The 24,996-nt window shown below is 41.1% G+C and overlaps 8 protein-coding genes across 8 annotated transcripts in view; 5 read left to right on the top strand and 3 right to left on the bottom strand.

Annotated features, from left to right (window-relative positions):
• The window catches only part of LOC6648192 (homeobox protein 5), a 40,448-nt gene extending 34,402 nt beyond the window's left edge, over positions 1-6,046 (bottom strand). The window contains exon 1 of the mRNA XM_015177360.3: positions 5,506-6,046. The gene's annotated coding sequence lies outside the window, so the exon portion shown is untranslated. The remainder of the gene's footprint in view (positions 1-5,505) is intronic.
• Positions 6,047-6,169: 123 nt separating this feature from the next.
• Positions 6,170-7,745, top strand: LOC6646867 (O-glucosyltransferase rumi). The gene is made up of 2 exons (XM_002069590.4): positions 6,170-6,340; positions 6,416-7,745. The coding sequence occupies exons 1-2, from the start codon at positions 6,205-6,207 to the stop codon at positions 7,504-7,506; spliced, it is 1,227 nt and encodes a 408-aa protein (XP_002069626.4). The 5' UTR covers positions 6,170-6,204; the 3' UTR covers positions 7,507-7,745.
• Positions 7,746-7,819: 74 nt separating this feature from the next.
• LOC6646868 (O-glucosyltransferase rumi) lies at positions 7,820-8,972 on the top strand. The gene has a single exon (XM_002069591.4). The coding sequence runs from the start codon at positions 7,820-7,822 to the stop codon at positions 8,969-8,971; it is 1,152 nt and encodes a 383-aa protein (XP_002069627.3). The 3' UTR covers position 8,972.
• A 4-nt stretch (positions 8,973-8,976) lies between these two features.
• LOC6646869 (mitochondrial GTPase 1) lies at positions 8,977-10,168 on the top strand. The gene is made up of 2 exons (XM_002069592.4): positions 8,977-9,265; positions 9,326-10,168. The coding sequence occupies exons 1-2, from the start codon at positions 9,064-9,066 to the stop codon at positions 10,093-10,095; spliced, it is 972 nt and encodes a 323-aa protein (XP_002069628.1). The 5' UTR covers positions 8,977-9,063; the 3' UTR covers positions 10,096-10,168.
• On the bottom strand, positions 9,992-10,877 carry LOC6646870 (chromobox protein homolog 3). The gene has a single exon (XM_002069593.4). It carries the CDS (start codon positions 10,875-10,877, stop codon positions 10,158-10,160), a length of 720 nt encoding a protein of 239 aa, XP_002069629.1. The 3' UTR covers positions 9,992-10,157.
• Positions 10,878-11,247: 370 nt separating this feature from the next.
• On the top strand, positions 11,248-13,927 carry LOC6647211 (protein vreteno). Its single transcript, XM_002069594.3, has 6 exons — positions 11,248-11,658; positions 11,721-12,149; positions 12,213-13,050; positions 13,120-13,304; positions 13,374-13,567; positions 13,627-13,927. Exons 1-6 carry the CDS (start codon positions 11,342-11,344, stop codon positions 13,782-13,784), a joined length of 2,121 nt encoding a protein of 706 aa, XP_002069630.1. The 5' UTR covers positions 11,248-11,341; the 3' UTR covers positions 13,785-13,927.
• LOC6647212 lies at positions 13,562-15,380 on the bottom strand. Its single transcript, XM_002069595.3, has 3 exons — positions 15,201-15,380; positions 13,923-15,139; positions 13,562-13,852 (listed from the first exon to the last, which is right to left on the bottom strand). The coding sequence occupies exons 1-3, from the start codon at positions 15,292-15,294 to the stop codon at positions 13,781-13,783; spliced, it is 1,383 nt and encodes a 460-aa protein (XP_002069631.2). The 5' UTR covers positions 15,295-15,380; the 3' UTR covers positions 13,562-13,780.
• A 72-nt stretch (positions 15,381-15,452) lies between these two features.
• On the top strand, positions 15,453-23,990 carry LOC6647213 (endoribonuclease Dcr-1). Its single transcript, XM_002069596.3, has 6 exons — positions 15,453-16,406; positions 16,470-18,025; positions 18,081-18,377; positions 18,453-20,070; positions 20,147-22,299; positions 22,365-23,990. The coding sequence occupies exons 1-6, from the start codon at positions 15,596-15,598 to the stop codon at positions 22,773-22,775; spliced, it is 6,846 nt and encodes a 2,281-aa protein (XP_002069632.1). The 5' UTR covers positions 15,453-15,595; the 3' UTR covers positions 22,776-23,990.
• The last annotated feature ends 1,006 nt before the right edge of the window (positions 23,991-24,996 follow it).

The following is a 24,996-nucleotide window of genomic DNA, read 5'->3' as shown; positions in this document are numbered from 1 at the left end:
AGACCAGGCCAGAAATGACCCAATTTCTTGTCGCTATCTATCCATTCTCCATCCAGTCGAGTGGCCAACGTTTGCCAACACTCTTGACTCTTTATATATGCCTATATCTATCTATATAAATATTTCCATCTATGTACATATGTATGTATGTATATACATTTGTTTCTTTTTCATTCACACAATTTTAACCCAAATTTTGAATAGTTCTACACACGAATTGATCTTGAATATGGCTAAACAAACAGGTACACACATATTGTGTATACAATGTGGAAATTATTGTATGAGAAAAATGAAAGTGATGAAACAGACATTCTCACAACAACATCATCATCCGCATCATCATCATCTTTGTAGAGAAGGGAAAATACAAAGACAGATATGATTATCTCGTATCTCAGATATCCTATGGTAATTTAAGACTTGTGTACAAACCTCGATATCTTAATGCATATGTGTACACTCAAACTCATTTGCTTTAGTGGTTAAACAATATATAGCTCAAGCTTGGCATACATACATGTGTGGGTGATGTGATGTCTCATGGTATCGTATATGGAATCTTTATACATACATATATAAATATTTTCAGGCAACGTTGGCAAGCCATAATAAATAATAAGAAAAATATCTATATTTTCCATACCAATTCAATTTATTTGCATGGTGTGTGCGCGCGCCCATTTTTGGTTGGGCCAAAACAACAAAAAAAAAACACCAACAAATTGTCATTATTCAGAAATTCTAACCCATTACAAGAGAGAGGGAGATGGAGACAGAGGGCGGACTTGGGGGCAACACACTAGGAGGTTTTGAGTTAGAGCTATTGCATGAACCTTGGATTGACGACTATATACCATAAACAAAATAGGCATAATGTTACGCCAGTTTGGGTTTGATTATAGATATGGAAGTTGTATCATATTATGATCAATTGAGTTTGACCTAAACAGAAAAACAATTGAATAATCTTCTCAACAAGTTACTAGACATATAGTTCTTATTTCCACTGTATAATCACAGTCAGTGGACAGACTCATATTTCTCATTAAGAATCTATCGAATATGTTTTTGCCACGATATCAATTTTCTAACTCAAAAGAAATGCAATCCTCGTTTTGTTTGTTTAAAATAAACTCCAGTTGGTCGTCAATATGAATTACTAATGTTTCTGTTAGGGGAGAGATCGAATGAGATTAGTTTAAATATATCTTTGCTACGTGCTTAATTAAAACGAGCCAACTTTAATTAAGTTTTGTGCAAAACAAGAAAAGGAAGGGTGTCTTCGGTTGGGAGTTTGGGTATAAGAAAATTGCCAACTACCGCAAAAACTTGATATATTTTATGGTCAACCCTCTTTGTCGATGCAGTTCCAATTAAATATTAACAGTGCTTTCGCATATGTACGTTGTGGGGGCCGAGCCCGCCGTGAGTGAGTAGTCCGTAATAAGTATTTAGTGCGACGCAGACCACCCTTAAAAACAGCTGTGAGCTAGGCGTAAAAAAGAGCCCAGTTGAGACGTAAAATCGATTTTCCAAAGAACACTAAAAAATAAATGTGTAAATGCCAAACTTGTGGCTTATCCTTGAAGTAAAAATTAGATGATGAAAATGTGAATTACCTTTTGCATAATTTAAATCTATTCATAATCCATTTATAGTTAAGGTGATTAAATGTTGAGGTTAAAGATTCCAATATATGTACTTATAACGGAGGCACTCTTATACATTTAAATTTATATTTGGCCCATGTAGTTGTAATGTAAATACATTTGGTTAAAGCTTCAAAAAAATGAGAAATATTTTATACATTTATTTATGCACTAAACACATTTGTTAAATGTATATTTTATGCCACAGAAATTGCTACGATTGAAAGAATTTCAAAATGCAATACTGGAAACGGAATATACACACAGAACTCAGAGAGAGAGAGAACATGAGAGAGAGATGATAGGACATTGGGTGGGTGGTGGGTGGATGGGTGTGGTGAATTTCTCTCACTTACACACACAATGCAAAAATCGCTCTGTCCCTGCCACTCTTTTCTCCTTGGTACACACACTTATCGATTTAGCAATTATGATATTCGTATTAATAACCAGAAGAATATTTTAAAATTTCTTAAAGGAAATTGAAACTTTGGTTGCACATGTGTATCTTGAATTTTACATGGGGTATATAATATCACACACACACAGTCACATTCACATTCACACGATAAACCACCAACGGCAAGCGAACGACCAACGAAACGAACCGTCAATGTGTGGCGCTGCTTTGTAACTCAACTTTTGGGGCGCTCTCACCCGCTCGCCATGCTCTTGCTTACTCACTCACTCCATCCGTTATGCTGGCGCTGCCACACACTCAGGCACACAAACAAACGCAACATTGGCAGAGGCAGAGACGGCGGCAGCGGCAGAGACAGAGCCTAGCAGCGACTGCGCGTTGCCTCCCCCTTCACGACTTTTCAGAGCAGACGCATAAGTTGACCAACAAAACAAAATCTTAAGTGAATGAAAAAAAACTTTGTGTTTTTCACAACGAATCTGAAAATACCCTCGATATTTAAGAAGGACACCTTAAACAATATATCAATATATTTACATAAAATGTTTCTTATTAATATGCAATAAAAACTATTTAATTTTTAAATTCAATTCAATTTACTTTCTTTCGTAGTTCAAGGAAAAAAGTACTTTAGTACAAACAAGTGTCGCAAAATGGCCTCGCCCAAAGGACCAAAAATATCCATCCAACATTTAGACTTTCAACTGGCTCCAAATCGCGACAAAAAAAGGATACCCCAGCAAGCATTAAAAGTAATGAAGCTATAATCTAATCTAGGGTCATACTAAAAGAGATTTTTGTGGTCTGATAAGCGACCTTTGTTCCATGAAGTATTTCCTCTATCTTTGATTTTCAATGTGCCAACATAATCGAAATACTTCCTTAAAAAGTAAGGGTATTATAGTTTGCCAGAAGGAGATGGAGCACAATGCATATTCAAAATTGGAGCATTGGCTGTGTTCGTTTACTGATAGCCGACGGCGTCGGACATGACACACACATACGAATGCAGGCTCTTAGTGTGGTATTAGACCAATACGTGTATCCCCCCCACCACCACCGCCACAGAGACTGTTTGGAATGATAAGCTAAATGTATCGAACGTCGATCGCGTGCGTGGCCAAGCCGAGCGGCAATCAGTCACGCATGCGTCGATCGATCTGTTAGCCGATCGAGGCTATCTATGCGTTCGTGTTGGCTTATTGCCAAGGAACATAGAAACGTGAATGCATTTTGTAGTACATTATTAGCAAACTGGTTTCGGAAGATGACATTTCACGCTGAGCATTCTATGCAGATTATAATCGTAATGATCTCGTTGACCGCAAACAATTTTCCAGCTGTTGGAGAACTCGTTTCCACTTCGAGGTTAATGACACTATGAAAATATGTGTATACAATTGGCTGCAATTCTTCTAAGCTATTATCTAACTACATATAATGATGTAATTTCTTTAATCATTTTTATTTACTTGTTCTCAGGCGTAGCGGAAATGGAATGCATATCGAAATATTAAATACAAAGTAGGTAATTCTTATTGCAGTTGCAGCCCTGAGTAAACAAAATTCACCTCAAGGATGTTATGGCCCTTCGATTGCGCAGTCGCTCTGCGAGACAAGGAAACGAGGCGAGAGAGTTTTGGGCAAGGAGCATAATGAATATGTTCTACAGACCCATTAAGGTACACAAATCTGCATACGTTTTTGATGAATCATTTGGTTAGGTTAGGCGTTTTGTGAAATTGTGGGTGAAATTTTGGCGGCCCTTTAGGGGGGTTGGTTGACTCATTGCCATCCTCAAAAACCATAAAAACAAGGAAGAGAATGCCACAAAATACCAGACTGCGCGACTGCTTCTTAATGGCAGCTGTTTGCCAATGTCTAGTATGGTAACTAAGACAACTACATATCCAGAACCTCCCACTTTTACCGGCTAGACATTAATGAAATTCTAAAAAAAACAAGAAGTAGGAGAATAGACAGTAGTAAATGTCCAATAACTAATGATTTTATCTATATGAATGAATATCGATGACTTCCGGCATTACACAAAAACCCTATAATAAACATACCAAACAAAAAAAGATAAGAAAATGAAAAATATTCTTCAAATGGGAATCCGATTGGAATTGGGCATGCTTCAGAAGCTATTGAAGTCAATCAAGGGCCACAAAGGCAATCGTTTTTTTTTTCTTGGTGCATATCATTTAAATGTTAATGACTTAAAAATGTATTCTCAAAACGTAAATTTAAAAAAATGAAGGAATTCTGCACTGAAGAAAATGTATAAAAATGTTAGAAGTTTTAGTTTTTGGCATAAAGAAACAAAAACATTTAAAAGGAATGTAAAGGACAAAGCGACAATCTTATAAACTCAGATACAGAAAAAGATAGATACAGAGGTCAACAATTAAATGTAAAGATAAATATTTAATTATCTTTAATGGGTAAAATAATATATGTGCTTGGAATTAGTTTTGCTTGATTGTAGTTGAATTTTTCACAGTGTATTGCATATACAGATTGTAATAGGGAACTATGTGACCTTCCCCCTTCCACCGTCTGTTCATTATAGGGCGATAGAGCTGAAACCTGAAGACTTTTCGTATGCAAGCTTATAATTATGACGAGATTTGTTTTAAACAAAGCGAAGCTTTTTCCACTCCCATATATATATATATATACAGATACTCATATTACGATGACTGTTTTTTTCACATTTGTTGTTTCTCTGCTTCTTTTTCTTCTTTGTATATAAAACAGAAGAAACAGAAACTAGTTTTTTTTTGTTATTGTTTTTTGGAGTTAATCGAAGACTTTTTGTTTGAGTCAATTGTGACAATAGGGCAAAACTTTAGGATCGCACCTCGCAAAACACTAGCGATAATTATCTAGTTAATAACTCAACACTAATTAGTCAGCAGTAACCCTAGGTCGCTGCCAACTGCCACAAAATGAACAGAGAGACATGTGAAAACGAAAGGCAACAGCAAACAAAAAAAAAATCATGCGATAAGGTTTTGGGTTCCGATATTAAAAAACGAAAAATTGCAATTGCTAATTTCGGATAAAAACCAGACCAGGTTGTTTCAAGCACGGAAGCATCGATGCTCAAAGTCATGCCAAAGACAAGAGAGTTAAACGCCACAGTGGGGCAATAGTTAAAGTATAATTTTGTGGGGTTGATCATTTTTCCAATTTGGGAAAGTATAAAATAAATAAAGAAATAAAAACTTATGGGTAAACACTTGAATATCAACCAACAACAATAACAACAAATCGATGAGAGCTCAATTAACTGTTACTTGCACACTCGCTCACTCACACGCACCCACACAGACATAAACATAGTACGCCTACATACACCTCCAATTCACATACATCCACAAACATACATACATATATACATACATATTTATTCAAGAAATTTACCTTTTTTGCATTGAATTTAATATGGCTTTTTGGCAATTATCTCAACAAAACATTTGTTAATTGTGTGTATGAGAGTGTGTATGTGTGTAAGCGAGTATGTGGGCAGGTGCCACTCCCACTGTTTCCTCCTTTTCAATTGCAATTCTCCTTTTGTGCAATTTCCATATGGCTCCCACTGTTCGATTTGGTAATTTACAGTTTTGCAGTTATGTCAACTTTTGTCTTGATCTTCCTTTTTGGACTTTCTTCTTTTTGTTATTGTTGTTTAGTTGTAGCTATTGCAAAATTTTCATATAAACTATTGACAATGGGATTCGGTGGTGGTTGTTGTTTTTATTGCAGGTGGTGGTGGTCGCGACTCGCGTTCAATTTATTTGACGTGGTTTCGTCTTGCACTTTGTGCCGCACGCTGGGTAAATTGTCGTTTTTCGTTTCGTTAGTAATTTTGGCTAATTAATAGCATTTTTAAACACGGAGAAAACTTTCGACGTCTTCTCTTTTTTTCTAGTTGGTTTTTTTTCCGTACTTAATAGCCAGTGTGTACACACTTTGGCAGCTGTTTAAGCTATCAGGGTTGCCATATGGCTTATAAATTACTTTGAAAAGTCTAAGGGCAATCCTGTTTTTAAATTTGTGGCAATGCTGTTTATAATAATGCTGCCATACCTAAAGTACAATTAAAAAGAAAACAAAACAAAAATGAGGAGAAGCCTATTATTTACTATTTTATTAATATGTTTAAGTGGACTGAGTATTGCTGGAAATGATAAACTATGCAACAGCAATGCTGAGATGTGCAATGGCGATGAAGTTAAGATCAACTCTAAAGATAAATGTAAGTAGAATTTTATTTTGCCGGTTTAACCCTTTATTCTTGTTATTTATTCCCACTTAACAATTTCTTCTTCAGTTGGACAACAAATTGAGAATGCCATGGCCAATTATGAGCCCTGCAGCAGTGATGAATCTGATGTCAATTGCTCTTGCCACGAAAAAGTTCTTAACCAGGATCTGGCTGCCTATCAATCCACAGGTGTCAGTCGACAGATGATCGAAAGTTCTGCTCGGTATGGAACACGTTACAAGATCTATGAAAACCAGCTATACCGGGATGAGAAGTGCATGTTTCCAGCCCGTTGTCAGGGCATCGAACATTTTCTTCGACAATTGCTGCCCGTTTTGCCCAACATGGATCTAATAATCAATACACGAGATTATCCGCAAATTAACACGGCATGGGGCAACAGTGTGGGAAACGGACCAGTTTTCTCCTTCTCCAAGACCAAAGAGTATCGCGACATTATGTATCCAGCGTGGACATTTTGGGCTGGTGGTCCGGCTACACGATTGCATCCACGGGGCATTGGTCGCTGGGATCTGATGCGGGAAAAGCTGGAGAAGCGTGCTGCCGCCATACCTTGGAGTCAGAAACGAGAGCTTGGTTTTTTCCGCGGCTCTCGCACTTCAGAAGAACGGGATTCTCTGATTTTACTCTCCCGCCGCCAACCACAATTGGTGGAAGCCCGATACACAAAGAATCAGGCATGGAAGTCTCCCAAGGACACATTGAACGCCACACCAGCCGACGAAGTGTCATTTGAAGATCACTGCAAGTACAAGTACTTGTTCAACTTTCGCGGAGTGGCCGCCAGTTTTCGTCTGAAACATTTATTCCTCTGCAAATCTTTGGTGTTCCATGTTGGCGATGAATGGCAGGAGTTCTTTTACGATCAACTGAAACCTTGGATCCACTACATTCCCCTGAAGAGCTATCCCAGCCAAGAGGAATACGAAGAGATTCTGCAGTATTTCAGGACTCACGACCAATTGGCCAAGAATATAGCAGAACAAGGCTATAACTTTGTATGGCAACATTTGCGAATGAAAGATGTCAAATGCTATTGGCGGAAGCTACTCAAAGGTTATGCCAAGCTCCTGACCTACGAGGTTCGACCAGAGAGTGAACTGATTCATATAGGCGGTGCCAAGGATGAGTTGTAGTGATCCTCGAATAGTCGAATTAGACTTGCTTAGGTTTAAGTAAAAAGTTGTGATAGGATTCAATTTATCTCTCTATCACTCCACGTCTCCATAAAACTTAACTCAAATTCCATGTGCTGTAAAATTTGCAATCACGCAACATTGCGATTGCTCTACTTAATTATAAGTTTATATATTTATCTATATTTTTATACAACGAAAATACATCCAAATCCTTTGACTTTAAAGTCAGTTTAAAATTTCAGTTGTTCCCTTTCGGCAAGGATGTAAGATAAAAATTTAATGTATTACCACCTACAGAATATAACGAAAGATGCTTTTCATTGCCACTCTTTGGATGCTCCTTGGTAGTCTTATCTTGGCCACCGAATCAGGACTCCGACCGAATTCTTTAAATGAAATTGATATGGTGCCATGTATTTTACAAGCTTTGAAGCATTTCAAACCTTGTGAATCCGAATGCGAATGTTATGCACTGGCAATAGCCCGGAATCTGAGACCGTATGCTGGAACAGGCATAACCAAGCCAATGATTGACCAATCGCGTCGCTTTGGGACTCTCTACAAGGTGATTGGAAGTCGTCTCTATCGTTCAGACAATTGCGCGTATCCGTCACGTTGTGCCAGTGTCGAGGAGCTTTTGCTAAATATAGTAAGGGATCTGCCTGATTTGGAATTTGTTCTCAATGTAAGGGATTGGCCGCAGATTCATTTTCTATCCGGTCTGAGTGGACCAGTTTTCTCTTACTCCAGCACGGATAACTTTTTGGATATCATGTGCCCGGCTTGGTCGTTTTGGACCTCGGCTGGTCCCCTTCTGCAGCAGTATCCCCGTGGTCTTGGGCGCTGGGACCATATGCGCCGATTCATAGCTGATAGGGCAAGAAGGATGCCCTGGCAAAAGAAGATTTCAATTGGCTTCTTTCGAGGTTCACGATCGTCCAAGGAGCGGGACAATCTGGTGCTCCTGACGAAACGAGCACCACATTTGGTTGACGCCCAATACACTCAATCTAAAAACTCTCCGGTAAAGGAGATGTCCCTCGCTGAACATTGCAAGTTCAAGTATTTGTTCAATTTTCGCGGAATTTCTGCGAGTTTTCGCCTACGTCACATTTTGCTCTGCAAATCCTTGGTCCTACATGTCGGTCAAGAGTGGCAGGAGTTTTTCTATTCCTCCCTGAAACCCTGGATACACTATGTGCCCGTAGGTAGTAATGCCAGTGAGGAAGATTTGGAAGGACTCATATTGTATTTGCGCCAACACGATGACTTGGCCGAGGAGATTGCAGAACGGGGCTTTCAGTTTGTCTGGCAACAACTGCGTATGAAAGATATCCTATGCTATTGGAGACAATTGCTCCAAGAGTATGCCAAGCTGTTGTCCTATAATGTGGAAATGGAGCTGAAATTCCATGAAGTGTTGCCGCGCACAGCGATTCAGTTATATTATGGCAAGATTTGAATTTAAATTTAGCCGGTATAGCATCAGGGTTGCCATATCGATATCTTTCAGTGTGCCAATTGTTGCGTCAGTTGTAGCAAGGAGAGGACACCATGACGGCGAGTGCTTCATCTGCCTTTCGGCAGGTTTTCCGCGTGCCTTCCAAGCAGCGGATTAACTGGTTCCCCGGCCACATGACCAAGGGTATGCGACAGATCCAACAGAGACTGCGAAATGTCGATTGTGTTGTGGAAATTCACGATTCCCGCATTCCCATTGCCGGCCGCAATTCGCAATTCTTTGACACTATTACAGGTGAGCCTGACAATTGGTAATTGATAACATTAATCTCATTTTCCGTATTGTGGTGTTTAGGCAGTGGTGTCAAGCCGCATATCCTGGTGCTAAACAAAATGGATCTTTTAGATAATAAGCAACAGCGCAGCATTCGACAGCAGCTGCGATCCCAGCAACCCGAACTACGTCACATCCTCTTCACAAACTGTAAGGATCAGCGGAATCATGGAGTTCTCGATATATTGCCCTTGGCCACCCGACTGATTTCAGAAAGTAGTCGCTTTAATCGTGCCCAGAGTGCGGAGCACAACATTATGATTATTGGTGTTCCCAATGTGGGCAAAAGTTCTGTGATCAATGTACTTAGGAATGTGCATCTAAAGCGGAAGAGTGCAGCTCGTGTGGGAGCCGAGGCTGGAATAACCCGTGCAGTTGGCGAACGCATTAAGATTCAGGAACAACCAGCAGTCTATATGATTGACACACCCGGCATACTCCAACCATCCATTTCTGACGACGAAATGGGTATGAAATTGGCTCTGGTGGGTTGTCTGCCAGATCACATAGTAGGCGAAGATCTGATTGCCGATTATTTGCTCTACTGGCTTAATCGACACCAACGCTTTGATTACGTTAAGAAACTTCACTTGCAATCAGGACCCTGCGACAATATTAGCTCAGTGTTGGCCGAATATGCCCAACAGGAGGGAATGTTCCATCGGGTCAAGCAATACAATGGTCAGGTAGAGGTGATGACAAATTTATTGGCGGCCGCACGAAAGTTTATTCATTTCTTTCGCACTGGTCAACTTGGCCCAATCAATCTGGATGAGCCGGTAAATCGTTAAGCTTAGTCTAATGTTTATTACATAGTCAAATTGTTATGGAAAATTAAAAATATATTAAGAATTTAACCCTCTACCATGGGTACGTCAATTGCTATGTCACCCACACCCGGAACTGGTATGGAATAGGAAACGCCAACTTGCCCCATATCTGGATCGTCATCTAATTGCATTGGAGCCTGTTGGTCGACTAAGCTGAGATCACTCATCGTTGATTGTTGCTGCTGATGATGCTGCTGTTGTTGTTCTTGTTCGAAGGTCTCTGCTGGCAGAACAGGATGGGCTGGTGTATTTACAGCGTAACCCGTTTGAGAGGCCACCACTCGCATCTCCTCCGGCACTCCTTTCATTCGCTTGCTTATGTGACGCGAATAGGGTGCCATTTTCTCATAATAGTCAATAAGCATTTGTGGATCTTTCTCAGTGACCAGTTTGGAGGACACCAAATCGAATTCATCGCAATATTGCCAACGGACCAGATACTTAATGTCACCTGTGACATCTGTGGCTCCCATTATTTCGGCCAATTCCAGACCACGATCATAGCCGCGTGGCTTTTGAATTTCCTCGCATTTAGGTTTCTTTTCGCCACGCTTCTTAGACTTCGCTCGAGACTCCTCAAATCTTTGGATCAACGCCGGGCAATCACAGTTTTCTTCTGGTTCCCAAGTATTGTCCGCTGACGGATAGCCACGCCATTTAATGAAGTACTCCACTTTGCCTTCGCCAGTGATGCGCTTGTCTACTATGCGCTCAACAACGAAATTGGATTCGTTTTTAACCATGGCGTTTTATAGTGAAAATTGTAATGTTTACAAGTGGAATTTTTCGTATAAATAGGTACACACTTTTTCTAGAGATGACCCGATAACAAGCATTTTTTCTAGAGATGACTCGATAGAGATGAGCGGGATTGTCGTGTCTGTGATCACATCACTACACATTGAGAAGAGCATCTGTAGATGACGATATTTATGATTAATAAATTTTAATTAATAAATTAATACAGCAACTCAAATACGCCTGAGTCATAAAAATATCCTTGTTTTCTTTTTTCAATTGCAGTACCGTAAATATATATAAATACCAGTCACTTGGGTGAATATCAGTCACTGTCACAGATATTTATCCCAATAAGGGAGTCATGACACATATCTAGCTCAGGTGCCCACATGCACTTGACTCGAATTTCGAATACTAAGCGCTCTTTTTGATTTAGGTGCTCAGGTAAACGGAAGAAAGTTGTGAAATGCCAGAAATCGATGAACTTATTAATGATTGGTCCAAATGGAATCCCATGGCCAGTGACTTTTACGATGAGTCGCAAAATAAATACGTCAAAGGCACAGTGGAGGAAGCCACCGTGGCTTCAACCGTATCTGGAGATGCAGCCAACTGGGAGAATCGCAATGCCATGCAACTAAAATATCCCTATTTGGTTGTAAAAAAGACCAAATCATTGATAACGTCTAACCTTATCATTAATTTCTTTGGACGCAGTCTAATTTATAACTTGGAATATCGAAAGAATTCAAATGTTTACTTTGTTTTTTTTCATAATATCGGGTGAGCGTAATTCGATATGTTTGTTGTTTATGCTGAATAAAAATGATTGATTTTGTTGATAGATCCTTTGAGTCGGCACGCAAAAAAGTTAATGATGCGCCGTACATTCTTGACTGTTTTGAGGGTCGTGCTCAACGGAACAATCATCGTCAGCAGGAAATGCAGTACCCGACGCCCACGGAGGAAACGGAGGAGAAGTCTAAGTCAGAACCGCCAGTTGTGTTGACTGATCGTGGTCCCGTAAACATGGACTGTCGCACTTTAGCTATATCCTTAGTTGAGAATCCACATCCCATGTTGAAAAAGGCTCCATTGCTTAGCAAAGCCGACTATGCCAAAGGATCTATGCTATGCCAAAATGATCCCAATCAACGTTATCTAAATGCAAGATATGGGTTTGAACTGGAGCATCATAATGTCTATATGCTGGAGGAGAAAATCGAAAAAGATCAGATTGTTTTGAACTATCGTTCGGGTCGTCGTTTTGCCGAGTGAGTAGAGTAAACCAATAATTTCAGTGCAAAGATTTATGTAATTGAATGAATTTTTTTTAGGATTCAAGCCACTGATTTGGAGGAATTGTCATCGACTGATGATCACATTGATCTTAAGCAATGTTATGATTGTGACAATTACACTTTGGTCTCTTGTAAATTTTGCCAGATGCCTTTTTGTAATGCTTTCTGCTTCAGAAAGCTTGCCGATCAACATAAGGAATACTGCAACGAAGACAAATCAGTACTAATGCCAAAGCCAAAGAAAGTTGAGGAAGGCATTGCTGTCTCCTTGGGTCCATTGATGATGCCACCTTCAAGCTCTAATGTCAAGATTACCGCCTTCGAGCAGTCAAATGTCTTATATGTACGCTCGGCTGATGTTCATAATGAGGTGGACTATGCCAATGTCCTGACGACAGTAACACTGCAGGGACGTAAAGCTCCCATATTGAAAGATTTGCCACAATGTGGCCAAATTGTCATCTATAAGATGCGTACTCAAATTCTACGTGCCATGGTCTTAAATGTAGACAATCCGAATGCCATTTATGTAGTTTGTATAGATTTTGGCAACATTGAGATTGTCACAAAGCCACAGGAAAGTCTTTATGCTTGTAATAATCATCTTACGGCCTTGCCGCGCTATGCGGTTCCCGTGATTTTGCGCAAGGTGCCACAACGTTACATAACTCCCAATCTGCGAGAGATGATCTATGAACTGGATGAGACTCTTATCTTTGAAATGAAGTACTCGAAACGTGAATTTGATTTTAATAAGGGCATGCAGCGGGTGATGCTAACCGAGCTGGACAATAATCGCAGTTTGAATCGTCTGTTTAGGACTATTCTGCTACCGGTAGAGCCTCCGTTATCGGATTTGGGCTACATGGAGGACGTGAGTGATGGATATGATGAGATTATGTTTTTCTTTTTCATAGATTATACCTTTGTTTTATTTATTTAGGATCTAATCCACGTTCCTTTACCTACTGGCGACAACGTTAAGTTGTTCATTATGGATAATTCCTTTCTGAAATTTGGTTTTATATACTGCACCACTGAAGATTTTGCCCATGAGATCACCCAAATGCAGCGGGAGATCCAAAGCTATGGTGAATCGATTGCTAAATTAACATCTTATGCACCTGTGTAGGTATTCCCAACCCCCTCCCATTCTCGTTGTCTTTTAGTAAACTAATTAAATTTTCATTGAGACAGAAGAAAATCATTGTGCATAGCCAAGTATCAGGGTAACTGGTGTCGAGGCGTATGCTTGGATTTGGTGGGCGATGGCTATCCTAGCATATTATTTGTGGATTATGGGAATATAACACCAACACATATTACTGATATTTTGCCATATCCGGCTCAGTTTACCTTTCCCATATTGACTACAGTTTTTGATATAATTGGTAAGAGAGTTTTATTATTATAATGATGGATCTGTGAGGGACATCTTATATTTTTGCAGGGTTTCCTGAGGACTCCGAACTGGACGAGGATGTTATTAAACGCTTAGGGGCTTATCTGAGTGTCGGCAACATTATTCACTGCAATGAAGTCATTTATAATAAGGAGGACAACAAGTATTCCTTGCGTCTAGATCTGCTGCAGTCGCTGATATACTAAGTTTTTATATTATTATGCTTTATATACACTGATTTCAAAAGATGCTCCTTATCGCTGAGGAAGTTCATCTGTTGAAAAAAAGGAAAGGGAAAATTTTGAAATAAAACAAATTATTTGCCATGCTCTGGTAATGCAAACCTGAAGGAATTCTTCGCTGAATGGTGGTTTTATAAGCTTCCATTTGGGATCAATGGCTTTTTGTAATACCTCAGATTCCTCCACATTGTCCGCAGTGATCAGGGTGAAGATTTGAGTGTGCGTTTTCACCGTCAGCAATTGATCCATCTTCTCTCTGGCTTCATAATTATAGAGTATTAGGAACTTAGAGTTAAGGAAAAGCGGATCAAGTGTCAGCAAACTGTCAACTGTTATTAGAGCCAGCATCATTTCGTCATCCGAATTAAAGCGATCCGCGTCATCGGCTTCCAAGATTTGAATGTAAGATATATCCCATGAGAGACAATAGCCGACGAAAAGTTTCAAGCAATCATTAGTATTGGCCACTAGGACGCATTTCTGGTTACGTTCCACTACAATATAGTCCAGCATCAAATGACCAAATTCAAATTTTCCAGAATCATAGAGACCCATATCGTGCCACGCCGGCAGGTGAGGCAATAGAAGCTCTTTCAAAGTTGGAAACTGATCAAGTGTATTACTAAGCAATACAGGATGATCACACACTATGCGTTGAATGGTCTCCACGTCGGGGGAAGTCTCGTTAGCAAGAATTTGCATTATTTCGCATTGAAGCTCTGCGGGATTCAATACGCAAATGCAATCCGTTATATTAAGTCCAAAAGAAGAGCATTCAATGCTTGGTGGAATGGGAGCACCCTTCCTCATGAGCATTATTCGCTTTTGTGGCCTAGTGACATCGATCAGTGGACTGACCAAGTGACCATTTTCCTCATCTATCTTGCGACACCAGTTGGAAATCTCCTGATTACGCACTTCAATGCATTCCTCGACCGTGGTTATTTCCTCTTGTATTTCAACCTCCTTAAGATCAATTTCAAGTTGCTCATTCTCTCGTATTTGTTCTGGTCCAAATCTAGTCAGGATACCCAGCACCTTGCCTGTCTCATCTTTCAGTGTTGCCCTAGATCCAGTGACGACAAGTGTTCCATTTCCAGTCCAAATTTTATGCTTTCTGGTGGAAGGATTGCGCCAGAGTACGTGAAAGATCCGACTGTCTTCGAGGGGATTCTCTCCCGGCTTCAGCTGCCTTGGTCCTGATTTGTGACTACTACCAGAAGAGCCCCATTGCATGGGCGGACTTCTGGGTGCCTGATTGGGCACTATATCCCTCACATCCTGCGCCCCCCTCTTGGCCAACTTTCGTACAGATGGAGCTTGAGAACGTCGCATGTTATATTTATAAAGTTACAAATTGTATTAAAATATCATATTCACAGTAAAAGCAGTTGTCATCGACAAGCGATAAGTTTAATTTCACAGTGCCTGCGATTTGCCTATAAATTCCAGGTGAACTTGTACACATGAACATGTGAGTTTTGAAAAGATTTCACTAATCAAGTGACAAGTTATGATAATTTTTTGTTAAAGTTGAATTCACATTCATTGCGCTGCATTTTTGAAAGGTCGCATTTTGCACCAGCCTCTGAGTTATCGATAACACTATCGATATCACTATCGATGACAAGTACCACGAGTAGCGAATTGAGCAGAAATGCGGAAGGGGTATTATTTTACTATAAGTGAGCCGGCATAAAGTATTATTTAGCTTTATTCGCGTGAGACAGTAAAAGTTTTTGAGACCCATCAAGTCTGTAGATACCAACGCCGTGATGGCGTTCCATTGGTGCGACAATCTGCACACTTCGGTGTTCACGCCTCGTGACTTCCAAGTGGAGCTGCTGGCAGCTGCATACGAGCGGAACACCATCATCTGTTTGGGGCACCGTAGCTCCAAGGAATTTATAGCCTTGAAACTACTGCAAGAGCTGTCGCGTAGTAGCCGGCGTAAGGGCAAGGTCAGTGTGTACCTTAGCTGCCAAGTTGGCAGTGATACGAATGCCACATCCATGTGCACCATGCTAACTCATCTCACCGATCTCAAAGTGTGGCAGGAGCAACCGGATATGCAAGTGCCATTCGATCACTGCTGGACAGACTATCATGTTAGCATATTGCGTCCAGAAGGGTTTCTGGAGTTGCTCGAATTGGGTCAACTGGCCTTAAATCGGGTGGGGCTGATTGTAATGGAAGATTGTCACGATGGCTCTGTCTATAGCAAGTTGGTGCCCATTTTCAAGAATCACATTTGCCGCGCCCCAGCTGGTGATAGGCCGAGGATCTTGGGACTAGCTGGGCCCTTGCACAGTGCGGAGTGTCAGCTGGAGGAGCTGAGTTCTATGCTGGAAACTCTGGAGGAGCATGTAATGTGTCGCATCGAAACGGCTAGTGATATTGTTACTGTGCTCCGCTACTGTAAGCCCAAACCCTATGAATATATTGTCCAGTGTGCTCCTTATGAGATGGATGAGCTGTCCAGTGTGCTGGCCGATGTTCTCAATACGCATAAATCCTTTCTCTTGGATCATCGCTACGATCCGTATGAAATCTACGGCACCGATCAATTTATCGAAGATCTAAAGGGTAAATAACATTGCTGAATTATCCTCAGCCCTTTGGAATTAATTTGCTTTTGCTCTTCCGTAGATATTCCCGATCCCAAGCAGGACCCATTGGACATGATTGACTCCCTGCTGTCTGTACTCTACGAGATGGGACCGTGGTGCACACAGCGTGCTGCTCAATATTTCTATCAACGTAACGAGAAGCAGAAGGTGAAGACGCCCCACGAAAGACATTTTCTACTCTATTGCCTTGTCAGCACGGCTCTCATTCAGTTGCACACGATCTGCGATCAGTCATTCCAGAAGCATCACACGAGCAACGGCGGCGAAGAGTCTAGACAAAATATTGAACGCTATTCCAGTCCGAAAGTGAAACGACTTTTGCAAATTCTGCGCTGCTTCAAGCCCGATGAGCCGCAATCCAAGACAGATAATCTCCGCAAGATGCGCCATCAAGTCGAGCAGATTGACTTTAATAAGCTGTCACAGGCGGTGGAAAGCAAGTGCCAGATTATAGAGCAGGTGGATCAGCCGCAGCATTCGGAGACACGTTCTCTACTGGCCAATCTCGAGCAGATATTGCAGTCCCCACCGCAAACCACACCCGCCCTAACCCACCAACCACTGCCAGCTGCAACAACAACAACAACAAGAACAAATGGACCACCAACGAATAAAACCAAGTCCAGTTCTAATTCAGGTCATGGCCAGCCTCGCAATAGGAGACGTGTTTACACTAGGCGCCATCAACGGGATCATAACGAGGCTGGCGACACTCTTTGTGGCCTCATTTATTGCAACCAAAACCATACGGCGCGTGTACTCTTTGAACTCCTAGCCGAAATGAGCCGACGCGACGCTGATCTCAAGTTCTTGCGCTGCCAGTATACCACAGATCGTGTTGCTGATCCGGCCACAGAGCCAAAGGAGGCGGAGCTAGAGCATCGCCGACAGGAGGAGGTACTCAAACGGTTTCGGATGCACGATTGTAATCTACTCATTGCCACTTCGGTGCTAGAGGAAGGCATAGATGTACCCAAGTGTAATCTGGTTCTACGCTGGGATCCGCCCACCACATATCGCAGCTATGTCCAGTGCAAGGGACGTGCTCGTGCTGCTCCCGCCTATCATGTAATGCTGGTGGCACCCAGTTATGTGCCTGCCGAAGCCAAGTCGGTGGAGTTGCGAGCGGAAAGTCATCGCTACATCTGCGGCGCAAATGGAGACAACAAAGAGGACGATATGGACAGTGATTCAGATGACTCAGCATTGCCAAATTCTCTGGGCTCGGATCCATATACCTTTGGCACTGCACGCGGCACTGTGAAAATTCTAAATCCAGAAGTTTTGAATACCACCACGACGGATATACGACTGCAGGAGATTCAGGATGATGGCACTCCGGCTGCACCCTTGGAAGCACAGAGTCAGGATAGTAACTCCAGCGACGAAGCCATTAGTTTGAGCACCTCCAATGAGCGAACCAAAGAGAGACAATTTCAATGTGAACTTGAGACTTCAGACTCGGACATTGTTAAGGATGCCTCTCCCGCGTCTAGCGAAGATCTGTTGGATAATCTGGCTGTCACTACCAATTCCCTGGTACATCAAATGGCCCAATATCGAGAAATAGAGCAGGTGAAGATCCAATTAAAACCAAATAAGTTCTATTACTAATTTACATGTCTCTTAGATGTTGCTATCGAAATGTGCTAATACAGAGCCGCCGGAGCTGGAGCAGCGTCAGGCGGAACGTTTTACCAGCTGCCTCTCTGCCTATCGACCAAAACCTCAGCTCCTAACCGGAGCTTCTGTGGATCTCGGAACGGCCATAGCCTTGGTTAATAAATATTGCGCCCGCCTGCCCAGTGATACGTTCACCAAGTTGACGGCTCTTTGGCGCTGTGCAAGCACCGAGCGTAATGGAATCACCCTGTATCAATACACAATCCGTCTGCCCATCAATTCGCCTCTGAAGCACGATATAGTGGTAGGTGAAGCACCAAACCTTGGGTTAACCATAACATGTTTCTCTCATGACTCTCTTTTTCGGTGTTCTTCTTAGGGTCTTCCCATGCCTACCCAGACGCTGGCACGCCGATTGGCCGCTCTGCAAACTTGTGTGGAATTGCATAAGATTGGAGAGCTGGACGATGAATTGCAACCGATTGGAAAAGAGGGTTTCCGCGCTCTCGAATCGGATTGGGAATGCTTCGATTTGGAGCCCGAGGACGAGCATATTGTACAGTTGACCGACGAACCGCGACCGGGAACGACCAAGAGACGACAGTATTACTATAAGCGTGTTGCCTCCGAATTTTGCAATTGCCGGCCCGTAGCCGGACAGCCATGCTATCTATACTTTATCCAATTGACACTCCAGTGTCCCATACCCGAGGAGCAAAATACACGAGGACGCAAGATCTATCCACCAGAGGATGCCCAGCAGGGCTTTGGCATATTGACATTGAAGCGAATACCCAAATTAAGCGCCTTTTCGATATTCACACGCTCCGGCGAAGTGAAAGTGTCATTAGAATTGGCCAAGGAGAGAGTAGTCCTAACGGAGGAGCAGATTAGCTGCGTCAATGCCTTCCTAAACTACACATTCACCAATGTGTTGCGTCTGCAGAAGTTCCTAATGCTCTTTGATCCCGATTCCACGGAGAATTGTGTGTTTATAGTGCCTACAATACGGGGTTCGGGTGCAGAGGGCACAAGTCGGCATATTGACTGGAAATTCCTGGAGCAAATCCAGGCCAATGGCAGTATGATGCCACAGGCTGTTCCCGATGAGCAGCGTCTGGCCCAGGCGTTTGATGCACAGCGTTTTCAGGATGCTGTCGTCATGCCCTGGTATCGTAATCAAGATCAGCCGCAATACTTCTATGTAGCCGAAATTTGTCCTCATTTGTCGCCACTTAGTTGCTTTCCGGGTGATAATTATCGCACCTTCCGTCACTATTATCTAGTCAAATATGGCCTGACCATTCAGAATGCATCACAACCGCTGCTCGATGTGGATCATACGAGTGCTCGTCTGAATTTCCTCACTCCTCGGTATGTGAATCGTAAGGGTGTGGCCCTGCCCACCAGTTCCGAGGAGACGAAACGGGCCAAACGTGAGAATCTCGAACAGAAGCAAATCCTAGTGCCAGAATTGTGCACTGTACATCCGTTTCCCGCCTCGCTGTGGCGCACAGCTGTATGCCTGCCTTGCATCTTGTATCGCATCAATGGGCTACTCCTGGCCGATGATATACGCAAACAGGTCTCTGCGGATCTTGGCCTGGGTCGTCAGCAGATCGATGATGAGCAATTTGAATGGCCCATGCTAGATTTTGGCTGGAGTCTTTCAGAAGTGCTGAAAAAATCACGGGAATCAAAGCAAAAGGCCAAAGACGTCGTGGAGGAAACAACGACTGGTCAGAATGGGTCAGACCCTGTCGAAGAGGAGCAGGAGAAGCAAGAGAAGACTCCACCAGATTCCAAGAAGTTGGAAAAAAGCGCCAATGAACTAATCATTGAGGGAGAACAGCAATTGCAGGAGGCGGATGATTTCATTGAAATTGGCACCTGGTCCAACGATATGGCCGAAGACATTGAATCTTGTGCTTTGAACGAAGATGAAGATGACGATGAAGCGTATCATATGGCTGGATTGCCGGCCAATGTAAAGTTCTGTAAGTAAAACAAAGAAGGACAAGAAGAAATCAATTTTCATCTTTTTAAACTAATTCATTTTGTTTTTGTTTTTAGGCGATGATGAACAGACGCGGTATGGTTCACCCACCTTCTGGGATGTAAGCAATGGAGGCATGAGTGGCAAAAGCGGCGCTTCTAAGCAGAACAAGACACAGCCGAAAAATGGCAAATCAAAGAGCAAACCATCGACCTATAATTATTACGATTCGGACAACTCACTGGCCTCCAGTTATGACGATGATGATGGTCCCGTCGTAGTGCATAATTACGGTTCGGATGATGATGATGTGGCTGATGATATCGATGCGGGGCGCATTGCGTTCAATTCCAAGAACGAGGCCGAAACCATCGAGACGGCCCAAGAGCTGGAAAAGCGTCAGAAGCAACTGTCGATTATCCAGGCTACCACAGCCAATGAACGTCAATACCAGGAAACGAAAAATCTTCTCATTGGCTATAATTTTGGACTGAAAGAGCAGGCGGAATCGCCAGAAGAAACTAGGGTAGCCAGCGAGAGCTATGAGCAATCGATAGCCTCGTTGCAGGCGGAGATTGAGAAATCTGGGATGCTGGTGGCCCATGATCGAGATTTGGATCTAAAGCGGACGGGAAAAATTAAACCGACTTCTAGTGAAGTTTCCATAGTGCAATTGATCAAAGAATTCCTGCCATATATAGACGAAGAGCAACTAATAGCCAGACTGGGTGAAAGACGAGACTTGCAATTGTCAGATCTCATACAACTAAATGCCGAATGGTTGCTCAAACATGGCCAAAATGAAGTCTACAGCATTTCAGGATGTGGCGACAATTTTGATAACTATAATGATCAACATAGACTGATTCTTGAGGAGGATGAGAAGAAGAAGCTGCGCTTGCAGTACGAACCTCCAAAGAAACCAGAAAAAATCGAAGGGACAGAACAGGAGACAGAAACAACTACTTCCATGTTGACTACGAATGGTTTTAGTTTTGATCGTCAGCCCGATTTGGTGGGTCATCCTGGACCCAGTCCCAGCATCATTCTTCAGGCTCTTACCATGTCCAATGCCAATGATGGCATTAATCTCGAACGTTTGGAGACAATTGGCGATTCGTTTTTGAAATATGCCATAACCACATATCTCTACATCACTTACGAAAATGTCCATGAGGGCAAACTAAGCCATCTACGCTCCAAGCAGGTGGCCAATCTAAATCTCTATCGTTTGGGGCGACGCAAACGATTGGGCGAGTATATGATAGCCACCAAATTTGAGCCACATGACAATTGGCTGCCTCCGTGCTATTATGTCCCCAAAGAGCTGGAGAAGGCCTTGATTGAGGCAAAGATACCAACACATCACTGGAAACTAGCCGATCTGCTGGACATTAAGAATCTAAGTAGTGTGCAAATCTGTGAATTGGTGCGGGAGAAAGCTGAAGCTTTGGGTCTTGGCATCGATCAGCGAGCTCCGAATGGCCACCAACTGGACGACTCCAATGAGAGTTGCAATGATTTTAGTTGCTTTATACCCTACAATTTGGTATCGCAGCATAGTATACCGGATAAATCCATTGCAGATTGTGTGGAGGCATTGATCGGTGCGTATCTGATCGAGTGCGGGCCGCGGGGAGCTCTTCTCTTCATGGCCTGGCTGGGAATACGAGTGCTGCCGTACACCAAGCAGACAGCAAACACATTGCCTGAGATTGAGAGCAATGAACAACAACGTATTCCGGGTAGCACTAAACCGGATTCTAAGAACACGACTGTCGTCTATGGGAAATGGCCCACGCCTCGTAGTCCCCTGCTTCCATTTGCCCCCAATGCCAGCGACGAGCTGGAACATTTGCTCAGCGGATTTGAAGAGTTTGAGGCAATTCTAGGCTACAGATTTCGTGATCGTTCCTATCTCCTGCAAGCCATGACCCATGCCAGCTATACGCCCAATCGTTTGACCGACTGCTATCAGCGTCTTGAATTTCTGGGCGATGCTGTGCTTGACTATCTGATAACCAGGCATCTGTATGAGGATCCGCGACAGCATTCACCAGGAGCATTGACCGATTTGCGTTCAGCTCTGGTGAATAACACAATCTTTGCCTCTCTGGCGGTACGTCATGGCTTCCACAAATTCTTCCGTCATTTGTCTCCGGGTCTAAATGATGTCATCGATCGATTCGTACGCATCCAACAGGAGAACGGACATTGCATAAGCGAAGAGGTAGGCTTAAAGACCTAAAAACTTTTACAAGACATTCTAATTTGCTTTATTTCCTTTTTTTTTAGTATTATCTGCTCTCCGAGGAGGAATGCGATGATGCCGAGGATGTGGAAGTACCCAAAGCATTGGGTGATGTCTTTGAATCAATCGCCGGTGCAATATTCCTTGATTCCAATATGTCGTTGGATGTCGTGTGGCATGTCTACAGCAACATGATGAAGCCTGAAATCGAACAATTCAGCAACTCAGTGCCAAAATCACCCATACGGGAACTTCTCGAACTGGAGCCCGAGACGGCCAAGTTTGGTAAACCCGAGAAATTGGCCGATGGTCGGCGGGTCCGTGTCACAGTCGATGTCTTCTGCAAGGGCACTTTCCGTGGCATTGGACGTAACTATCGTATTGCCAAGTGTACGGCTGCCAAGTGTGCATTGCGCCAGCTGAAGAAGCAAGGACTAATCGCCAAGAAGGATTAAAAAATGACTGCAATTGAAATCACTTCACAATAATAGTGATATTATCATCCCACATACATATATAGTATATATTGTGTGCATATACTTAAACAATTTATCTTACACTTAGAATAAATTATTAAATTAAAACAAATTAAATCTCTTTTTAAGACTTATTGTGGACTGTCAAAATGTTCATAGATTAGCTCATTTCATATTATACTCACTCACAGTTGTAAAGATCAAAATCCTTGTAAAAGTCTTTGCTAACGATTCCAGGATGCTTAAAATATATGTCATCCTTCATTCTTAATTTAAACTTGAAAGGATTAGAATAAGGATAGTTTTTAAAATCCATTTTTGACAACTATGATCATTTAATCTTGAGCTTGGTTATCCAAAAAGACATTACTATAAGTTAAACTGTTTGAATTCGAAATCAAATTCAAAATAAACTGATAAGAATTGAACCATTCACAAAAAAGAAATCTATACCATCAATAATGAATACAAAATGTAATTTCCATTCTTATCCTTTCTTCAATGTCTAATAGGTAGGATTGAGTCGCTTTTTGACTCACTCACTTAATCGTTCAATTATTGCACTCACTTGGTGATTGACTCATTTGTTCGTTGATTGAATGACTCAATTGCTCATTGATTCAACCTTTCTTACACTGCAAACAGAATTATTTGAATAAGTTTTTTAAATCACAGCTAGATCAGTAAGTAAACTGAATTCTGGCCAAATGGAAATGATTTAAAATGGATTTCCGTTTGAATTTTTAATTTAAGCAAGCTAAAATCATATTTTATAAACTAAATTCTATGTTTTATAATAATTGAGTAATGGAAAATGTGGATAAGTAAGCTCCATCTATAGAAAAAGATGCTTGATTTGTTGCCAACTATCGATTATCATTAAAATATCCTAATCACAAGAGTAAAATAACTAATTAAGGACCCTCGGGTAATTACAGACTGAACAAATGAGTCAAGGGAGCAAGTGAGTTAACTGAACAATAGAGTCAGAGATTGAGCGACTTATTTACTAAGCAAATGAACTTGTTCACTCATTAAAAAGTGAGTCAATCGTTCAAAAAAATGAGTAGTTTAGCCCAAAACTAGTTGTAAGTAATTAAAAATTGATCAATCAGATTGCAAACTGTTAACGTTATTTTATTTGCTTTGAATACGTTCCCAAAATATGTACATTAAAACTGAATCTGAAACAAATTGCATATGTGGTGGTAGTTTTTGTGGGTGATGTATCTATGTATGTATGTGTGTTTTAATGACATTTTGTTGTTGTTGTTTTTTTTGGGGTAATTTTTTGTTAAAAAACTCTAATTTAATATGCAAATTCATTAATTCATTTCTTTTGTCTGCAGATATATGGGGATCTAAATATTTGAACACAATGTATATATATATATATATATATATATATGTATGTATATATATATATGTGTTTTGTATATCGTACGATCTATGCATAAGTTTACATTATATGGATCACTAGCAATATGTTTGATAATGTCTCATTTAGTTTTTTGTTTGTTATTCATGCACTAAAAATTAAGTTTTTTGTTTTTGGTTTTAAAAAATGCATTTTGTAATATTAAAATGTTTTACATAATATTCGATATAGTTGAATGTCAAGTATTATGTATATATAATATATATATATCTATATATGTAAATGTATAGTTTTGTAAAATAAAATGATTCGATTTGAATTGTTTTTTTTTATCTTGTTGTTCGGTTGTTATAATTGTTTTTTGTTTTGTTACACAATTGAAACTTGTAACAAATTGGAGTATAATTCGTTTCATTAATAATATAGATATATGTTTTTGTTTTTGCAATAAATATTACTTATTCTTATATAAGCATAGTTTGTAATTAATTTTAATTTGTTTGGTTTAATTGTTTATCATACTCGCTATTAATTGGTTTTTTGTTCTTCTTTTCTTACTTGTTCGCTTTTTCACCGCACGTTCCTGCCTACGATTTGTTCAATGTCTTCATACATCTTTGTATTTTGTATTGTTGTAATTTACGTCGCATTTTTTTTTTCTTTTTTCATTAGAAAATTTGTCTTTGCATTTTGCTTGAATTCATTTCGGCTAGTTAATTGAACAGAAAAATTAATTAAAAACCATAAATTTAGCATGATTTAGTTGATGATTGAGAGAATGCTAATAATATTGAATAATAATCAAATGAATGAATAGCTTAA

The sequence above is a fragment of the Drosophila willistoni genome, chromosome 3R, assembly GCF_018902025.1.
Source record: "Drosophila willistoni isolate 14030-0811.24 chromosome 3R, UCI_dwil_1.1, whole genome shotgun sequence".
Classification (NCBI taxonomy): domain Eukaryota; kingdom Metazoa; phylum Arthropoda; class Insecta; order Diptera; family Drosophilidae; genus Drosophila; species Drosophila willistoni.
This window is presented reverse-complemented; position numbering and strand designations above follow the sequence as displayed.